This window comes from Aethalodelphis obliquidens, unplaced genomic scaffold (assembly GCF_003676395.1).
Source record: "Aethalodelphis obliquidens isolate GAN/ISIS:26980383/991018 unplaced genomic scaffold, ASM367639v1 scaffold79, whole genome shotgun sequence".
NCBI classification, from domain to species: domain Eukaryota; kingdom Metazoa; phylum Chordata; class Mammalia; order Artiodactyla; family Delphinidae; genus Aethalodelphis; species Aethalodelphis obliquidens.
The window spans coordinates 7,175,796-7,194,809 of record NW_020838023.1 but is presented as its reverse complement, the minus strand read 5'-3'; the positions used below and the strand labels follow the sequence as shown (position 1 = coordinate 7,194,809).

The following is a 19,014-nucleotide window of genomic DNA, read 5'->3' as shown; positions in this document are numbered from 1 at the left end:
GAAATATATGCCCATAATCATTTTATCAATAGAAAGAATTGTTTACCATTTACTATTTAGTTATTAGGGTTTTCATATTATGTACAATACAGATATTTTGATTTTAAATTCTTGACTCACTGATTGAGAGTTTTTGGTAAATGTAGAATTCATATAAAAATTAGTAAATGAGGGAAAAGAAAAGAGTTATAGATAGATATCTTTGGTCTTTCTGAAAAGTTAGTGTATCATTTTATAGCTTTAATTACATGTTATTTTAAGAAATAGAAGGTTTGGGAGAAATTTCTAATTACATAAGGTTTCAAGAAAACATTTTGGGGCTTCCCTGGTGGCGCAGTGGTTGGGAGTCCGCCTGCCGATGCAGGGGACGCAGGTTCGTGCCCCGGTCTGGGAGGATCCCACATGCTGTGGAGTGGCTGGGCCTGTGAGCCATGGCCGCTGGGCCTGCGCGTCCGGAGCCTGTGCTCTGCAATGAGGGAGGCCATGGCAGTGAGAGACCCTCGTACCGCAAAAAAAAAAAAAAAAAAAAAGAAAACATTTTGTACCTGTCAAAACTGTTATCTGTGAAAGTAGAGCAAGAGATACAAGTAGGAACTTCAGGAGGGGGATTAGGCAAGGCTTTGTGAAGTTGAAAAAAAACATAAGGAAAAATATGAATAAGAGAACACTACATATTCAAAACATTTTCAGAAATACAGAGAAGAAAGTTAAGGAGATGAAAATATTTTTAAAAATTGTCATAACGGGCTTCCCTGGTGGCACAGTGGTTGAGAGTCCGCCTGCCGATGTAGGGGACACAGGTTCGTGCCCCGGTCCAGGAATATCCCACATGCCGCGGGGCGGCTGGGCCCGTGAGCCATGGCCGCTGAGCCTGCGCGTCCGGAGCCTGTGCTCCGCAACGGGAGAGGCCACAACAGTGAGAGGCCCTAGTACTGCAAAAAAAAAAAAAAAAAAAAATTGTCATAAAGAATAGAGCAGGTGGAAGAAAAGCAATAATCCCAGAAATAATAGAATACTTTGAAAGAGTGTAAATGAGACTGACCTAAGCTAGAGTCTGATGAAATTTAAAATTTTAAGGTTAAGGAAAAAAATGTATAAGTTCCTAGGAATATCAGAACCCAGTTATTGTACAAGGTGAAAAAATACTGTGGCCTGTAACTTCTTCAGAATAAGAAGAGTTCAAAAGACAGTGAACACAGGCTAACATAATGCTTAGGGAAAATTATGACCTAAGATTTTCTACTTTGCCAAGTTGTTGTTCCTATAGCCTTGAAGACTTAGAAGTACATTTCCTATGTAACATTTTAAAAAACAAAATTCTGAAAGATAATTTTCAGCTGACCTGTAAAGGAATCAAAATAATAACTCAAGATTGATGAAAGTGTGATATGAAAGGCCCAGTGACAAGCAACTATGCCTATAAAATAAAGAGCTAAGCTTAAATATTTGTTAACATGGTTGTAAAATTTAATGCAAATTTCAAAGAAATTCTTAAAAAATAACATGTCAGTATAAAAACTATGTAAATTAATCTAAAATTCCAGATTATACTAAAATATGGGAAGAATAAAGAAGTTATGATAACATTCTCATCTGAATGTAGAAAGAGAGGAATGGGTGAGGGAAATTCTTTAGTAGATACTGGTTAAGTTTCTCATGTTAAGTAGAGGAAAATATACTCAAATCCTTATAATTTTTTGTAAATTTCAATAGAAATACTGCTTCTAGAAAGACATTATAAAAGAGTAAGAACAATATAGTGTGTGTGTTATATGTGTTGGCCCAAGTTCAGAAAGGACTGTCATTTGTTCTTCCTTTTTGTTGAGGGTTAAAGTAGTCTTTCTTTTAAAAAATGCTGGTTAAAATAAGAACGTTTTTTCACGTATTTCTTAGCAAGAAAAAAAATGTAATCTTATGTCAGTTTTCAGTTTTATTTTGCCTTTTACCAATTTGTGAAATATGGAAATCTTGAGGTCTACCAAATATGCCATTATTCCCAGTCAAGTTATATGAATGATGTTCACTCACATAAATCATATAATATGAAGAATTCATGAATTAGTACTACCTGAAATCAAATAGAATGCTAATATTATGATTTCCAAAAAGAATGCTAAATTAATAAGTGTAATTTAATTGAGAGATGTTTAAGTGTGAACCATAAATCCAGTTCATTAGAAAATGAAAAAGTGGAAAATATTAGAAATAAAATTCTAAAAATAAAGCTTTTCAAATCATAAAAGCAATACTTTTTGAAAAGGTAAATGGAAATAGCTAATAAGTTATTTTGTTAAAGTTATTTATATTTATAGTACTAGTTTTGCAGTTGTTTCTTATGTTATAGTGAAAAGTTAAGGCTGCTCTTTTGTCTTAAATGAAAGAAACCACTTGGGCAGAAACAGTTTACCATACTGTATGATATAGTTGAGATACCATTGAGTATCGAACCTCTCTATAATTTGATTTAAGCATCTAGGAAAACAATTTAAACACATTTCCATTTAGAGTTAATCATCTCTAATTTAGAGCTCTTAATAAATTACAATTTGTTTTATGTTGTATTTACTGTTGATTTGCGCCTTAGTGGAAAATATACTCTTGGTCCTGTTTTATGTTTTGGCTACATATACAGCACAGTACTTGTAAAATTTGCCAAGTGGCCTGTTGCATTAAAACATGTAAGAAATCACCTACATCCTTCAACTCTGATTGGAAATACGGCTAAGGCAGAATCCTAAATATTAAAGGCAGAATCCTAAATATTAAGTATAAATTCCCTATTTGTCACTTGTTTAAATTTGTTATAATTAACAACAAAAGTATTTCTTTATTTTTATTTTCAGTGGACAGGAGTTATGAAGAATTGCAATGGCTACTTAATATGATTCAGAATGACCCTGTACCCTATGTAAGGTTAGTTTTTTTATGCTGTAATATTTTGTTTTTGTAAGTCCTAAAGTAAATAATTTCAGAGCATTATACTTGTTCCATGTATATGGAACATGTATATAATTTTTGAAAATATAGGAATATGTTATCCATTTACTCATGTCCTTTTTTATTTTATTTGCCTTTGGAAAGACATTTTTAAAAATACATTGATACTAAGGGTAATTCCCTGAATTTTACATGTGATTTCTATTGTAACTTAAAGAAAAGCTTGTGTATCCGTTTTTAGTGCACATGGAGGAAGAAAGCCCTTATCCTAAAACCTCTGTATCGATTGATTTAATCTATTTTAAAAGTAAATAAAAGCAGTGTTTTGATGTATCCCATTTGTTCCTTTCTATCTTATATAGAATCTTAATTTTTAATAAATGGACTTAGGATTTTAAAATGTAATATGACATTGTTAAAAATTTAGAAAATAAGGGATAATAAAAGAAAATCCTGGTCTTGACGTGGTAACTATTTTCATTTTTGTATTTTCTTCTTCATTTCTTTCATTTCTGCTGCTTTCTTTTGCAAAGTAGGATATTTATAGTGTATTCGTGCAGTATTAAAATTTTTACCATTTCTGCTGTCCTTTCTGTACACCTAGTAGACTCAAATTTGTGTTCACATGTTGTAATAATTCAGTCTCATAAAATGAAATTTGAAAGCTGGAAGATAATTTAGATTTTAGCTATTCCAACTAGAAATAAGAACACAGACCTAGAGACATTGTCTTCTTCAACTTTACACATCAGTTGGCAGATATTTTTCATCTAAAAAAGCATACAAATAAACTCTGCCTTTTTTTTTTTTTTTTTTTAAACTCTTCCTTTTAACTTCACTGAAATGCATCTGAGCATGGAGAATCCATGTAAGGGATTTCAGCTAACTGAAATCTATATTTCAAGTGTTTTAAATGATGCTTATTAAATAAATATTCTTTGTACAAAGTTCTTCTCTTTGTATTTCATAGTTCTTGATTTGTGATCTGAATTGTATTTTAAATAATTTGTCCTTGAATTGATGTGTACCAGGGGTAAGGTTGACGTGGACAAAAATCTCATAATCACACATTCTGAAGTAAATATTCATATAAAAGAGAATAGGCAGGAAACCAGCCTCATCTCTTTATCTGCCAGAGCTCATGCATTTGAAAGTTTATAATAAGATGCTGCTGATGACAAGTAGGGACAGAAAGTATAAATACAGTATAAATAAAGCTTATCATGTATTCATTTATGTTTTCAATTCACATCAAGAACTAACATCAAGGCACATATTTCTTTTTTTTTAATTAATTTACTTTTAACTTATTTTTGGCTGCATTGGGTCTTTGTTGTTATGCATGGGCTTTCTGTAGTTGAGACGAGCAAGGGCTACTCTTCCTTGTGGTGCACAGGCTTCTTGCTGTGGAACACAGGCTCTAGGCACGTGGGCTTCTGTAGTTGTGGTGCGTGGGCTCAGTAGTTGTGACTCACGGGCTCTAGAGCGCAGGCTCAATAGTTGTGGTGCACAGGGTTAGTTGCTCCGTGGCATGTGGGATCTTTCCGGACCAGAGCTCGAACCCGCGTCCCCTGCATTGGCAGACAGATTCTTAACTACTGCGTCACCAGGGAAGCCCCAAGGCATATATTTCTGAGATCTTAAAATTGTGTTTTGAGGATCATTTTCAGCAGATTATAATATTATATAATACTTGTAGTTATGTTTCTAAATTATATACTGTACAGTCTAAATGATTGCTTTTGAAATGTGGAGCTGTTAATGTCATTCAAATTTTAAGAGCACTGTTATTTACATTCTAAACTGAAAATCTGTATAAAGATATATTTCATGATTATATTTGATGTGTTTACTTCATAAGTGATGTGATTCATTTATATCACGAATAGGGAACCTCTTAGGCTTTACTTAATGTCATCTAGCCCATAGTTATAGTTAAAAAAAGTTCAACACATCTTAAAGAAAGTCTTTAATGGCAGTGAATGGTCACAGGATAGGAGTGTTATTACCACATCAACAGTTATTGTATGTGTGTATTATTTGGTGTCTTGGGATATCTGTCTCTATTTTTGTGGGGTTTTTTTTTTTTGTCTATTTTTTATGCTTTGAATAGGAACTCTGTCCTTTTCTCTTTGTCCCCATCATTACCTTTTCTTTTCCTTCCTCCCTTCCTATCTATTTATATTGAGGTGTAATTGACATATTAGTTTCAGGTGTGTAGCATATTGATTCCATATTTCTATGTTTTAGAAAATGATCACCACTATAAGTCTGGTTAACATCCATTACCATACATAGTTACAGATTATTTTCTTTTGATAAGAACTTCTAAGATCTATTCTCTTAGCAACTTTCAAATATGCAACACAGTATTACTAACCATAGTCACCATGCTATATATTACCTCCCCATGACTTATTTATCTTATAACTTGGAAGTTTGTACCCTTTGACCCCATTCACCCATTTCACCACTACCCAGCTCCTGCTTCTGGCAACCACCAGTCTGTTCTGTTACTTTTTCTTAAACTCGTTGAGTAGCCATCATATAGAACTGCTATATTCTGCTGTGTTAATTGGATAGAATTCTTAATCTTAAAGGTAGGTAAACGTTTCTGTTTCTGTCTGTCTTAAAATCAGTGACATTCGTCTCTCCTGCCCCCAAAAAAGCGTTTTATTTTTATGGCTTTTGGTTGATTTTTAAACTCCTAATAGTAAGATGGTCATTAATAAGAAATTTTTCTTAGCTGTTGATTTAAAAAATTTCTGTATTATTATGTATATCACAATTGCTGATTTTTTTAGAGTTAGATAAAGCTCTGAAGAATTTGGGGGCTGAAACCTTAAAATTTAGAGGAAAGAAATTAGTTACTTGTAATTACTCCTGTACACTTTAAAGCTAAATTTGAACACCATTTCTACAAGGATACTTTCTTGACTACCTGCACTAGGTCAGGTCCCTCAAGTCATAATTGCCCATAAAATCCTACAGTTGTTCCTTTACTCAAGTACATACATAGTTCCTATGTATGTGTATTATTATAGTTTGATTTTTTTTGTTACTGCTGTCTCCCCCATGAGAGTATAAGTTTTAAAAAGACAGGGACCTTGTCTCCTTTTGCCACTGTATGTCTGGCACATAGCATGATGCTTTGCATATAGGTAATTAAATACATGTTAAACAAGTGGTTGAATATAATTTTTCCCCCTCTAATCATATATATGTTTAACTTAATTCATATGTTAAAGAAAAGTGATTTTATCTCTGTAGTGACAACTGTATGTAGAAAAAAACCTTAAGCTGTTTAATTATTTTTAAATGTTTGGGAAAGTTCTTGGTCTTTTATTTGGGTTTGATGTTTTATATGTAATAATAGGGTTGTTGGCTTTCCTTGTATAGTCTTCTCTCAATAGAAGATTTTCAGGACTTCCCTGGTAGCCAGTGGTTAAGAATCCGCCTGCCAATGCGAGAGACACGGGTTCGAGCCCTGGTCCGGGAAGATCCCACATGCCGCGGAGCAACTAAGCCCGTGCGCCACAACTACTGAGCCTGAGCTCTAGAGCCCATGCTCCACAACAAGAGGAGCCAGCGCAATGAGAATCCCTTGCACTGCAACGAAGAGTAGACCCTGCTCACCACAAATAGAGAAAACCTGTGCGCAGCAACAAAGACCCAATGCAGCCAAAAATAAATAAATAAATGAAAGATTTTCAGATTGTAAATCAGTTCTTTATTAGGATATCTTAAGAATTTAAGTAAGTGTGCTTTGGTGCATTGTTTTTAAAACAAATTTACATTTTTGAAAATTACAGTTTCCTTTCAATGGAAATAACTTAAAATGCTCATTCAGATTTGCAAAAATATAAACTCACATTAAGAAGACAACTTAAAAATAGCGTATAATTATTTCAACCAGAGCAATAATTCTTAACATTTTGGATTATTCCTTTCCGTTCATTTCTATGCATGTATATTACTTTTTACATTAATAAGAAGAACTTATTAAATATATTTACTTTAGATTTGGGTAGGATTATTTTAAAGATGACATGGAATTATCTTCTCATGTTGGAATCAAGCATGCATATATGATCACAATATATCATTTCCTCAAGGGACACACTTACACTGAATGCCTTTTCTCCAGAGAGATTTTGAACATTTTTCTGGTTTCGATTTGACTGCATTTCTTATAGATAGTGATTGGCAATGGGATTGGACTAGTCCACCAAGAAATTTGTCAGTTGTTTAGGGAAATAATGTGTTGTTTTTGCTACCATGAACATGGCATAAGCCCATGATTTTCTCAGCATTTGCTTCAGGTCTGTTTCGTATATCTGAAGTGTATGCTTATTGTGAATTTTGTTTAATCTCTTAAAAATTAAGCATAAGATTCTCATTTTCTGCCCTTAAACTTTATCTCCTCTGAGTATTGCGTTGAGTGTTTAGTCAGTTATAAATACTTCCTTGTGAAAGCCTTTCTTCTATCATCTAAACTTTAAAGAAAAATAACTTTTGAAAAAATGCTTAATTTACTAAAAGTAGTACACATAATAATCATTATTGCTCTTTTAATTATAATTTCAGAGCTATCCCCAGAGTACCATTTACAATTCATTGGCATGGCTGTAAGGAGTTTGTAATGATCTGAGTAAATACCATGAAGTTTTATTTGTTGGGCCCTACGGTGTTTGGGGTAATTGGGGAAGCAGCCGGATAGAAACTTAACTTTTCTTCTTCATGCAAATTAAAAGTATTAACATCTTCTAAAGAAAAATCCATCCACGTTTTAAACGGTGTTATTTACCTGTAATACCGATCTATTCTTACAAACAGAAATTGCTCATAAAGATATGAAAATATCTTTACTCATAAAGATATGAAAATATGGATATGAAATATCCATAAGGTATGTATCCCCTTTCGTATTACCTATGTATAAATTGCATCTATAACCACATTTCACGTTTGGTTCTCGTAGCCTTTCAACAGTCTTCAGTCTTAAAATGTCAAATCACAAAAGTATGTTAACAGTGAAAGTCACATCTTTCAGTTTTACAGACAAGATATTGAAGCCAAAAGGGGTTAAGTGACTTAAACTACAGCCTTGCAGTTCTACTTTCCTCCCATCTTTTTTTCAAGTACAAATCCAATTTGATCTCTTGCCACTAAACATAAAAGTTTCCCAGGGTCAACTTCTTTAAGGTCTTGCTAACCTCAACAAATATAATGACCTAAGTTTCTTTCTTCCTTAGTTATACCCAAGCCTTCCATTATTCTGAGATCTTGAATTTCTCAGACCTAGTCCTAGACCTGGCTTTTATCCTGAATGCTAGACTACTGCCGTGGCTTCCTTGCTTCTCCTTTTCTTTCTCTATTCTTTTTTTATGGTGTCTCCTGCTCGTAGCATTGGGCATTTGTTTTTCAAATTTTGTATTGGTCACATTGTCCTATTTTTCAGAAGACTCCATAATGTGTTTGGGTAGCCTTTCATGTAAGATAAAAACTTCCAGTAGTGGAGTTTAACTCCTATCCTCTGTGAGGATACTTTTCTTAATTGACTCTCTTAAGCTTCCGCTTATTTTGAGGAAACTTTTTTGCAATCTCCATATTTAAAATAGTGCTGCACATTTTTATGCTTTGCAAAGTTACTATAATAATAAAGTTTATATTGTCTCAAATGTAGACTTCTTGGCCTACATGTGATTTTTTTTTTTGCCTCATTTTAAGATTTTTATATTTACTAACCAGTCTTTTTTGTAAACTTTTCTAAGAAGAGTAAAATGTTCATTTTAGAAGTGGGATAGGAAATGTTGGTTAGGAATATATAGAGTCAGGTTTTAGAAGACGTCATTGTACCCTAAGGCACTTTTAGAGAGAACAAATCCACCAGAATTTTTTAGTAAAAAAACAATAGTAAATGTTTAGAATGCAACATAATGTCTTTTGAAATGGAACTAAAACGCAAAGCTAGATCTCAGAAGAGAGACGATAAAATAGGAAGGAGGAACTGCAGATAATTTTCAAAAGTTTTTATTTAATGGTTAGCAAAAATTTAATTTTTCTTTATCTTTCAGACATAAGATTCTAAACATGTTAACTAAGAACCCACCATTTACTAAGAACATGGAGTCTCCCTTATGCAATGAAGCTTTGGTAGATCAACTTTGGAAACTTATGAATTCTGGTAAGAGCAATGGCTTTAAAAATTTTTTTTATTATTGGGGTATTTTCATTTTATAACAGGTTATCCATACTAAAGAACTGTGGTTAATTTTTGTCCTTTTTTTTTTTTTTTTTAAGGAGAATACTTACCTTCACAGTAGTGGCTGTGATTATATTTGCTAAGGACATAGACACTCACTTTGCCCCACAGGGTGGTTGAGGAAACAAAAATATTAATTTATGGGAAATTGTCCCAAATGTTTAAAGAGCTGTAGACATGAATTTGCAAATATTATTATTTTTATTTCAGAAGGTTACAGAGGGTTGAAAAAATGGCTTCTCACCTCTTTTCCCTAGCCTCCTAGTGGCCTTTCCCAGAGGTAACCAATTTCTTGTGTATCCTTTTCAGAGCAGTGCATATTGTTACTGTTCTGCACCTTGGAGATCATGGTATCTCATCACAGTTTTAATTTCCATTATTTAAGTGAAGTCAAGAGGCGGTTAGTGCTCCCAAGCATGAGCTCTGGAGCTAGTTTGCTGAGGGTTAAGTCTCAGCTGGATGACTTACTCTCAATGTGACTTGTCTAAGCCTATCGTTTTTCATTTTTAAAATGCAGGTGGTGATGGTACCTACTTCTGCAAACTGAAAATTAAATGAGTTCATATTTGTAAAGCACAGTAACTAGTTCATATTATGTGCTCAAAAATGTTGTTATACTAACATAGTAATGATATCATTATACTTCTCATATATGTCAGCTATTTGTAGTTCCTTTCATGTAAGTCATTCATATTCTTTGCCATTTTTATTTAATTGAATTATTGGTCTTTTCCTATTGACTTCTAACTGTAGTATATATGTAAAAAAAATTTGCCTTATGTCTCTGATATGTTGAAATTGTAATACTGGTTTTGATTTAAAATTCACTGGTTTTGATTTAAAATTCAATCAAAAGCTAGGCTGAAAAGTGTTTTGCTTAAAGACAAGTTGTTACAGATAGACGGTGAGGGAGCAGTGGGTATTCGTTCTAATAAATATGTCACTTTACCTTCTTTCTAGAATATTGGAAAATAACTTGCCCTGCCTATCTTATTAGTGACTGCTTCACTGAATCACAACTAAATACCAAGTTCTGATTCTTTTTCAAAAATTATTTAATTTACTATCACTGAGATGTTGTGGTTGTATAACTTCTGTCCCTCAGTTTCATAGTCATAGTCCAATAACCCCAAGTAAAGGCACCATAGTAGATATTTCATTGAAATTTAATAAAATTGAAAATAGAATGGCCCTTGTCCTCAAAATATTCAGAAAACAACACATAATCCAGTTTATGTCGATATTGCCAAATTATTATTCTCATATTTTCCCTAATACCTAGAAGAATAAGTGCTACTGTTTACATGTTTTATATTTTGCTACTGGTGGTTACCTTAAAGAATGTTGTGATTACTGTCATTTAGATCCAGGGGATGAGGACACAAGTTCACAAACTTGTAAAGGATCATTCAGCAGTTAATATGTGGCACAAACTGTACTGTGTTGAATATATTCTTAGTAAGAATGCATGATTCCATGGTTGTGATGGATTACAACTTTGAGGAAGGCATAATGAAGTACAAAGAATTCTCATATCGCCTTCTAGGGAAGATTTCATGGACAAAATAAATGTGTGTTTAAGATTAATGAGACAATCTCTGTAAAACATTTGAAGCCCATTGGAAGATTGTGGTTATACAAACTCAAGGTCTGATTGATGTTTAGTATTTATTTTTGATAGTGTTCAGTATAAAGTACAGTTACTGCTTCAGTTTGGAATTCTCTGTGCCAATAATCTAAACAGAACAGATCAGTGAGGCCATGGTCATAAGCAGTTTTTTGCTTGGTTCTTCAGATAAATAACTGGGAGCAATATGAACAGTGGGAGTGGCACAAATAATTGGGAGGGTTTTTTGGTTTTGTTTTTCTTTTTAATGTTTTTGGAGAACATTGGGCATTAGGGAAGATTGATTAGAAGGTTGCCCATTTCCCTTCCAAGCCTGGGCCTCTGGGATACATAAATGAATCTGATCTAAGAAATTCCTTTAAAGTTTTTTTTTCCAATAATAAGTAGTATCATGTTGCAGAGTTTGTCTGCACAAAATAACATAAAAGGAAAATACCATATAATTTCATTATATCTCCACTGTTCAGATTTGAGTGTATTTGGTCTTTAGGGAAAAAAATTGCTTTTTGTGTATATGTGTATGGACATAGTTGTAGTGAAGTTTTTAAATTGCATTTTATCATGAGAATTTTTCACATTGCTATATTATCTTCTTAACAGTTACTGTTTTAAGAAATGTTAATGAGAACTCACTTGTAACAAAAGGAGCTAGAGCATCATCTAAGTCCCTAAATCCTTTGGAACTCTGCCTGCCCCTTACTCTTTATTGGGGTTCCTGGGTTATCACGTCACTTGAGATAAGCATTATCTTGATTTACATATGGAGAACAAATAAATTGTGGGCGATAGGGATTTAATTATATTTAATTCATTTATTTTTGTCCTGTTCCAAGGTGGATTTGAAAGGTGTTGACTTTGCTTAGTTATAAAATTTTTGAACTCATTTGAAATATATGGAGACGTATCATGGCAGTTAAGGAAGGATCATCTTATGAGATGGTCATCAGGTACTCCTGAGGAATCAAAGTTTCTTTGCTTAGCTGGTTTCAGAAACTTTTCAATAAGAGATTAATTGCAGTAGGATACATAGAAACAGGATTTAGAAAATTGAAATTAGTTTGAAAGTAAGATGAACTAAGAAATCACATTTGTGCTTTTTAAAAAATTGATATATCATTCAATGACTATTAGTAATACTCTTTTTAGAAATGTACCGGGGGGATTTTAATGGCTATGTGCCAGAAGGAGTGTTCTCAGACTTCTACTCTCAAGATGCCAGGACTGCCTGGTATCTGCACTCTGCCTGCTGTGTGGTAGCTCCACTTATCCTTGAGTTTTGGGCGCTACTCAAGTATCTTCCTAACAGTTTTTGCTGTGAAAACACACACACACACACACACACAACTATAGATGTATGTACACGTGCATACTCATATTAGATATCTTAACTCATTCACTGGTTTAATTTTCCCATATAACATTTTCTCCCCACCATTTTGTTTCTAAAATTTTCAAAGCTTAGAAAAATTTAAAAAATGGTATAAAGAATAACCATATATTGAATATTTTCAGCTCTGTTAACTAGTTGTTAACATTTTACCATATTTACTTTCTCTCTTTTCACTCTCTGTGTATATGTTACAAACCCTCTTTTTCTGAATCATTTGAAAATAAGTTGCCTCATGATACTTTTCCCAAAATACTAAGCATATATTCCTAAGAATAAGGACATTCTCCTGCATCTACACAATACCATTATCATATATATCCCATATTCAGGTTTCCTCAGTTGTCCCCAAAAATGTCCTTATAGTTCCCATACAGCTTTTAAAGTAATAATCCTCCACAGAAAGTAACACATTTTTAAAGAGAAACATCTTTCACATTATATAGTCTTCATCCCTCGTTGCTTAAGAATCTTAAATAGTTTTATTTTTAGTTAAAAATATTACATTGTCCAGGGGCAATTCTTTTTAAGGGTTTCAAGTATTAATTTATTCATCAGTTATTTCTTGAGCACCTCCTGTTTGCCATTGTGCTATGTTTTTTGTTTTTTGTTTTTTTGTGCGGTACGCGGACCTCTCACTGCTGTGGCCTCTCCCGTTGCGGAGCACAGGTTCCGGACGCGCAGGCTCAGCGGCCATGGCTCATGGGCCCAGCCGCTCCGCGGCATGTGGGATCTTCCCAGACCGGGGCACGAACCCGCATCCCCCACATTGGCAGGTGGACTCCCAACCACTGTGCCACCAGGGAAGCCCCTGTGCTATGTTTTTGCATACAAAGATGCCTTTTCCATTAACTTAGTATAATGGAAAGAGAGAGATAGGAACAGATAGACCATAATACAAACAGGTAGTTGCTAAAATAAAGAGAAGAGCAAAATACCCTGGTAACCTGAAGAACAGAACCGTGAGCCCTGCCTGGAATGCTGGACTATTCATGGAGTGGTGATATTTGAGCCAGCTCTTGAGGAATGGAAAAGAGTTTATCAGGAGAAAGACATTTTAGGTAAGAGAATTAAGTATATGTAAAACCTTTGAGTTCTGAAAGGATATTTGGAAAATAGTGAGTGTTAATCTGGAAAGATAGATTAGGATCCAAAAGCAAAGGGCCTCAGGAATTTGTGTTTTATCCTGTAGGCAGCGAGGAGCAGGTGGAATTATGACCTGTCTGACTTCTGTTAGCTGTATGTATTTTTTTGCACACTGAAAAAAATCGTTTTCCTTTCCCAAAGAAAAATGTTTCAAAATTCAAAATATATGAGATCCTACTTTTTGTAGCTTTTAGGTAAAGTACTGGATTATAGCTCAACATGACAGTAATTTAAAAAATTCATTTAAAAAATAAAAACCTAAGAATCAGAAATTTTTATTGGTGCTTTTTTTTTTAAGTCAGTATAGTGTTTATTTCCCAGTTATAACAACTGCAACAGGTGTAAAGTCATTCTTTATAAAATTCACAAATCAAATTACTGAACATAAAATACAAAATTCAAAATTGTAATCACAGTAATAAAAAATGTTAACTAATTATAATATAGTAATTTGTTTAAAATAATTACACATCATTTTTCCATGGCAAATAAATTTATTACAGCAATTCCAGTATTTATTTGTAACTGTGTCTTATTCTATAGAAATGGCCACTGGACTAGACTACATTTTTTGTAATACTGTAGACCTTAAATCATGTTTAATAAATTTTCAGTTTGAGAATAAATTCTCCACTGGCGCTGATATTGACAGAGTTACATGTAAACTGACAGCCAGATAAGTGTTTGGAACTGTGTGCAGTAAATTAATGCTGCATGATGATGTCCCATCAATATGTTATTCATTAGCATGTTCATCAGTAAATTTCAGTTGTAAATTTTTATGTACTTGTACTAATTCATTTCTACAGATTTCAAAGTATATATGTCATCTAGAGCAGAGGTCAGCTAACAGTGGCTCTAGGGCCAGATCTGACCCACCGTCTGTTTTTGTACAGCCCATAAGTTAAGAATGGCTTTTACATTTTTAAATGATTGGAAAAAATGTTAATAGTGTCTCATGACACCTGAAAGTTTTATGAAATTAAAATGTCAGCATCCACCAATAAAATTTTATTGGAACACAGTCCTGCTCATTTGCTTACGTATTGTCTATGGCAACTTTTACACTACAGCATCACAGCTGAGTAATTGAACAGAGACCAAAAGGCCCACAATGTCTAAAATACTATATTTTAAAATGTAACTACTTTCTCTGGTCTTGCCTGCTTAACAATGCTTTTTTTCCCCCTTAAGATAATAAGCATTCATTGAAGAGATACTATATCATCATGAAGGAAATTTTAGCCCTTACTCACAAGCTGCTCTTCATTGTTTGGCACTTCACTGTAAGAATGACATAAAAACATTTATGTAATTATTCAGAACATTGAAGGCTGTTTATTTACATCATAACTTTTAATGTTTGAAAGTTTACGGCTGTGCTCTAGAGGGTAGAATGAAGGACTACTTAAAATTCAGTTCAGTAGGATTTGCCAGGTTTCGGAATAAGAAAATAAACAATTTTGATATTAACATCAGATTTCAAAGTTCCGCCCCTCTGTTTCTCTCTCTCCCAAACCCTTCCTCTTAGAAATAGGAATGGTGGAAGAAAATTAAAACATTTTTATTAGATGTAATTCATTTTTTTGTCAGAAATTATATATGTAAATGCTCACATGAATATATATGAAATTTGCTGAGTTTTTTTACTTTAGTGTAAGATAGACAGAAAGATCAGGACAGAACTACCATATGGCAGTCATACTTGTGTGGCCTAGCTGTACAAATTTTTAAGCTTCTGTCATCAATAAGGAGTGCTGGGTTTATTGAAAAATGTCCTGGGGAATTCCCGGGCAGTCCAATGCTTAGGACTCTGCACTTCCACTGCAGGGGGCACGGGTTTGATCCCTGGTTGGGGAACTAGGATCCCACAAGCCACAGGGCGCAGCCAGAAAAAGAAAAATGTCCTGAAAATGGTGGCTTTTAAAGTGAGCTTTCTTCTTAGCAGCTTTTTGGCTTGATCAGCTTTAACGTCAATTACTTCAGAAAATGAAGTGATGATCTTTTTTAAGATCAGATTTGTTATTTGGAGGATTTGTCTTTAGATACTTTCTGATTTGAATAGAGAACATCAACACTGAGCATTGTTCTTCTGATTCAGGTAAGCAGGGCTTGTCCCAAAGTATAACTGCTAATGAGACCAGAATGGACAGCATTTTTACCTGAGAGGAAAAAATAATGACTTGTTTTTCCATATATATGGGCATTCCTTGCCATATAAGTGATTGTGTTGGGAGGGGTAGCTAGAAGATTAAAGAAGGGTCTTCAGAATGCTATCACTGAGGGTAGAAATCAGGAGCTCTTCCAGGGCTTATTTCTCATAGAATTGGTTGATTTGGAATCATGGAATTTTAGACCTGAGAGGACCTTAAAGATTAAATTAATTGTTCTCATTTTATGGCCTGGGCAGCTGAATTGCCCAAAATCACAGAGCTGACTAGTAAGTAAGCAGAGTGTTTTTTCCGACTGTATTCCACTATAAAGTGACAACCATTTTAAGATGTTATGCCATGATTTTGAAACATGATGTTCTCATTTTTTTTCTGTCTTATAATTTTAACAGAAGCGCTGCTTATTTTTTTAGCTCCCTCTTATCAGCCTTAAATTGTAATATTTATAAGTCAGTTTTTTGTGGGAAAAAAACATTTAATCAAGGACTTCCCCCAGGAACAGAAGAATAATGCTCATTCCTCCCTACCAATTGAAGGTCTACCAAAACCTTTACAAATCCAAAACCAAAAAGCCCACATAGAAATAAAAAGTAACAAAAACCATATTCTAGAGGTTCAGTGCTTTTAGCAGCTTTCATTCACTGTGCTGCCTAACCATCCTTAGCTGACTTTCAAAAAACAAAACAACACCCTAGCTCATCAAAATATACATTATCTACTTGCTTTTTAAAATTAATTTTTTAAGAAACTTTTAGTAATTCATACTCAGTTGCCTGACTTGTTTCAATGTCATCTACATTGTATAAAGATTCCAGGATCATTATTTGCAGTGGACATAATTGGGCAATACTGCTCTTCAAGGTTAAGTTTTATTCCAGTGTAAATGCACCCTAAGCCATTCTAGCTTCTTTACTGATAAAGTGCCTGAGATTCACTTCTTTTCTTGCTATAGCCATGAATAAATAGATAGATACAGGGCTAGCTGCTCTGGCCGGATTCCCTCCCTTTCCTGAGAGGGTTGAGCCCCTCCAGCCTTTGTAATAAAAGGCCCAGGAATCTGATACCTATCCTTTGTGGAACATTTACATATGTAAAATTCTTTGAGAAGAATAATGAGTGCCTACAAAAAACTAGGCAATGTCAGTCCATTAAAGTATCCAAATATGGATATTCCAGAGAAGAAATGGATTTCCAGTATAAAATCCTTACTTTCACTCTGTACTGTTCTTCCGATTTCTGGTTTCTCTGTAGTTTTTATGATATAAAAACTCATACTTCTCGAGCTCCTGCCTCTTTCTCTTGCTTTCAGCAGTGTTATGTATCTGTTACCTTATCACACAGTAGCAAAACTGAAGATGTCTCAAATAGGATTGATAGCTGTTTAATGGCATGCATATTGCCAAGCAAGTGTGTAGTATATAGTAAGAACTCTGTAAATTAAAATTATAAATCCATGTGGATGTTCTTTGCACATAGTTAATATAATAGTTACCTATCTGTCAGAGTAAATCTTATCAAAATCGTACTTGCTTACAATGTATTTACTTATTCTAATATTTGTTGTTGAAAACCACAAAGCTTAATATTTATGCTGTCTAAAGTTTGCTGTAGCAACTTCTTTCCTTTTTGTTTCTCCTTTTTAAAACATTATGGTACCTGTTTGAAACCACATTTCTTGGCCAAAATTAAGTATTTATATGGTTTATTTTTCTTATCCAGAAGAATATTTCTTATTCTCACATGTTTTAAATTCTCTAGGTCATTTTAGATTCTGCCTAGAAACCATAGAAATTATCTAAACCTAGATGATAATTTCACCTTGACAGTTCTGTTTGGTGGCAGTATCTACCTGGCGTGTTCCACTGGGGAAAAGAAGGCAAGTGAGGAAGAGTTCTGATGTCACTGTGCTCTGGTCTTTTATTGCTATAGGGTAAGGTATAATCTGAGACCAAAACCCTTATTTTGGAGATGAAGACACTGAGACTCATCAGAGAACTTGGAAAGTGTCTCTACTTTAAACTGAATTTCTACAGATGCAGTTTTCTTCTGGTTAATACATGTTTTATGACCTGTTGCCATCTCCGGGGTTTGCTTATTTTTGTTTTTTGGTTTTTTAAAATAAATACCTACTAGAACAACACAAATATGAAGGTGTTTAGCAAAATAGTTTACTTCTCTAAAATAAGTCAAAGTTTAGAATTGTGTTATTTCAAATAGTTGTAGGGTTTCTTACTGTATTTAAAACCTGAAAGTAATAAATTTGAGGGTTAGGAGAATTTGTTTCCAGTGGTAGAGTTCATGAAGGCTCTTGGTGTGCTGTCTTCCTAACAAGCTATTCAAGAAGAAAATCAGACAAGATAAACAGAATGAATGAATGTGGAGCAGTTACCAAGGAGGAGGAACTAAAAGGAGGATTTAGGGCTTCCCTGGCGGCACAGTGGTTGAGAGTCCGCCTGCCGATGTAGGGGACGCAGGTTCGTGCCCCGGTCCGGGAAGATCCCACATGCCGTGGTGCGGTTGGGCCCGTGAGCCACAGCCGCTGAGCCTGCGCGTCCGGAGCCTGTGCTCCGCAACGAGAGAGGCCACAACAGTGAGAGGCCCGTGTATAGCAAAAAAAAATAAATAAAAGGATTTAGAGCCAGAAAAAACACTGTTTTGGGAATATTAGATTTATGCTAGGTGTCTGATTTTTATTTTGTAGGAAGAATGAAAGAATAAAATATTTCCAGTTGTAAGATTCATGATTGCATTTGAACATTTATTGTTTCTGTAGCAGTTGTAGGTTCCCGTGTTATAAGAAGCGTCTTTAGAGTGGAGGGTTTGCCATTGGGGCCTAGGTCAATAGGTGGCTCCTTTAGGTATCATAACCCTCTCATCCCTTCCCTCTGTACAGGTTCTGGAGCATTTGAAAAATGTATGGATAAACGTGTATGTTGACTTTTTATTATTACTGTTATTTACTTCCTAGGTACTTCACATGACTGGCGGTTACGGTGTGGTGCTGTGGACTTGTACTTCACACTGTTTGGCCTCAGTAGACCTTCCTGCTTACCCTTGCCAGAACTTGGCTTGGTCCTTAATCTGAAAGAGAAAAAAGCTGTCTTGAATCCAACCATAATTCCAGAGGCCATAGCAGGCAACCAAGAAGCTGCGGTTAATCCAAGTAGTCACACACAGCTAGTTGGATTTCAGAACCCTGTAAGAATCACATGTGTTATAGAAGGTGTAGTTTTATTATGTAGAGCTCTGAAGAAGAGAATTGTTTCTTTTGAACTGGTGAATTTTAAAGCCACTAACAGCTTCTTGTGCCATTTAGAAAACTGCTAGCTGACATTAGTTTAGCACTCACAATTTATAAAGTACTACTGACAGCTATTGATACAGAGCTGCACATAACAAATGATGTGCTGCTAGTCCATTTACTCCTTTTTTTGTGATGACAATGATTTTTTTGTACTTGAGCATAGAATTTCTACTTTGA

General features: G+C 34.4%; 1 protein-coding gene across 13 annotated transcripts in view; it reads left to right on the top strand.

Moving 5' to 3' along the window:
* The window catches only part of TAF2 (TATA-box binding protein associated factor 2), an 80,846-nt gene that overhangs the window by 45,907 nt on the left and 15,925 nt on the right, over nt 1–19,014 (top strand). For 12 of the 13 annotated variants that reach the window (XR_003429895.1, XM_027092586.1, XM_027092589.1 and 9 more), the window contains 3 exons: nt 2,844–2,913; nt 9,015–9,124; nt 18,502–18,731. Coding sequence is in view for 11 of the 13 variants with exons in the window: in XM_027092586.1 (XP_026948387.1) it covers nt 2,844–2,913; nt 9,015–9,124; nt 18,502–18,731 (410 nt within the window). In the remaining 2 variants the exon portion in view is untranslated. The remainder of the gene's footprint in view (nt 1–2,843; nt 2,914–9,014; nt 9,125–18,501; nt 18,732–19,014) is intronic. The other variant, XR_003429896.1, reaches the window with a different exon arrangement.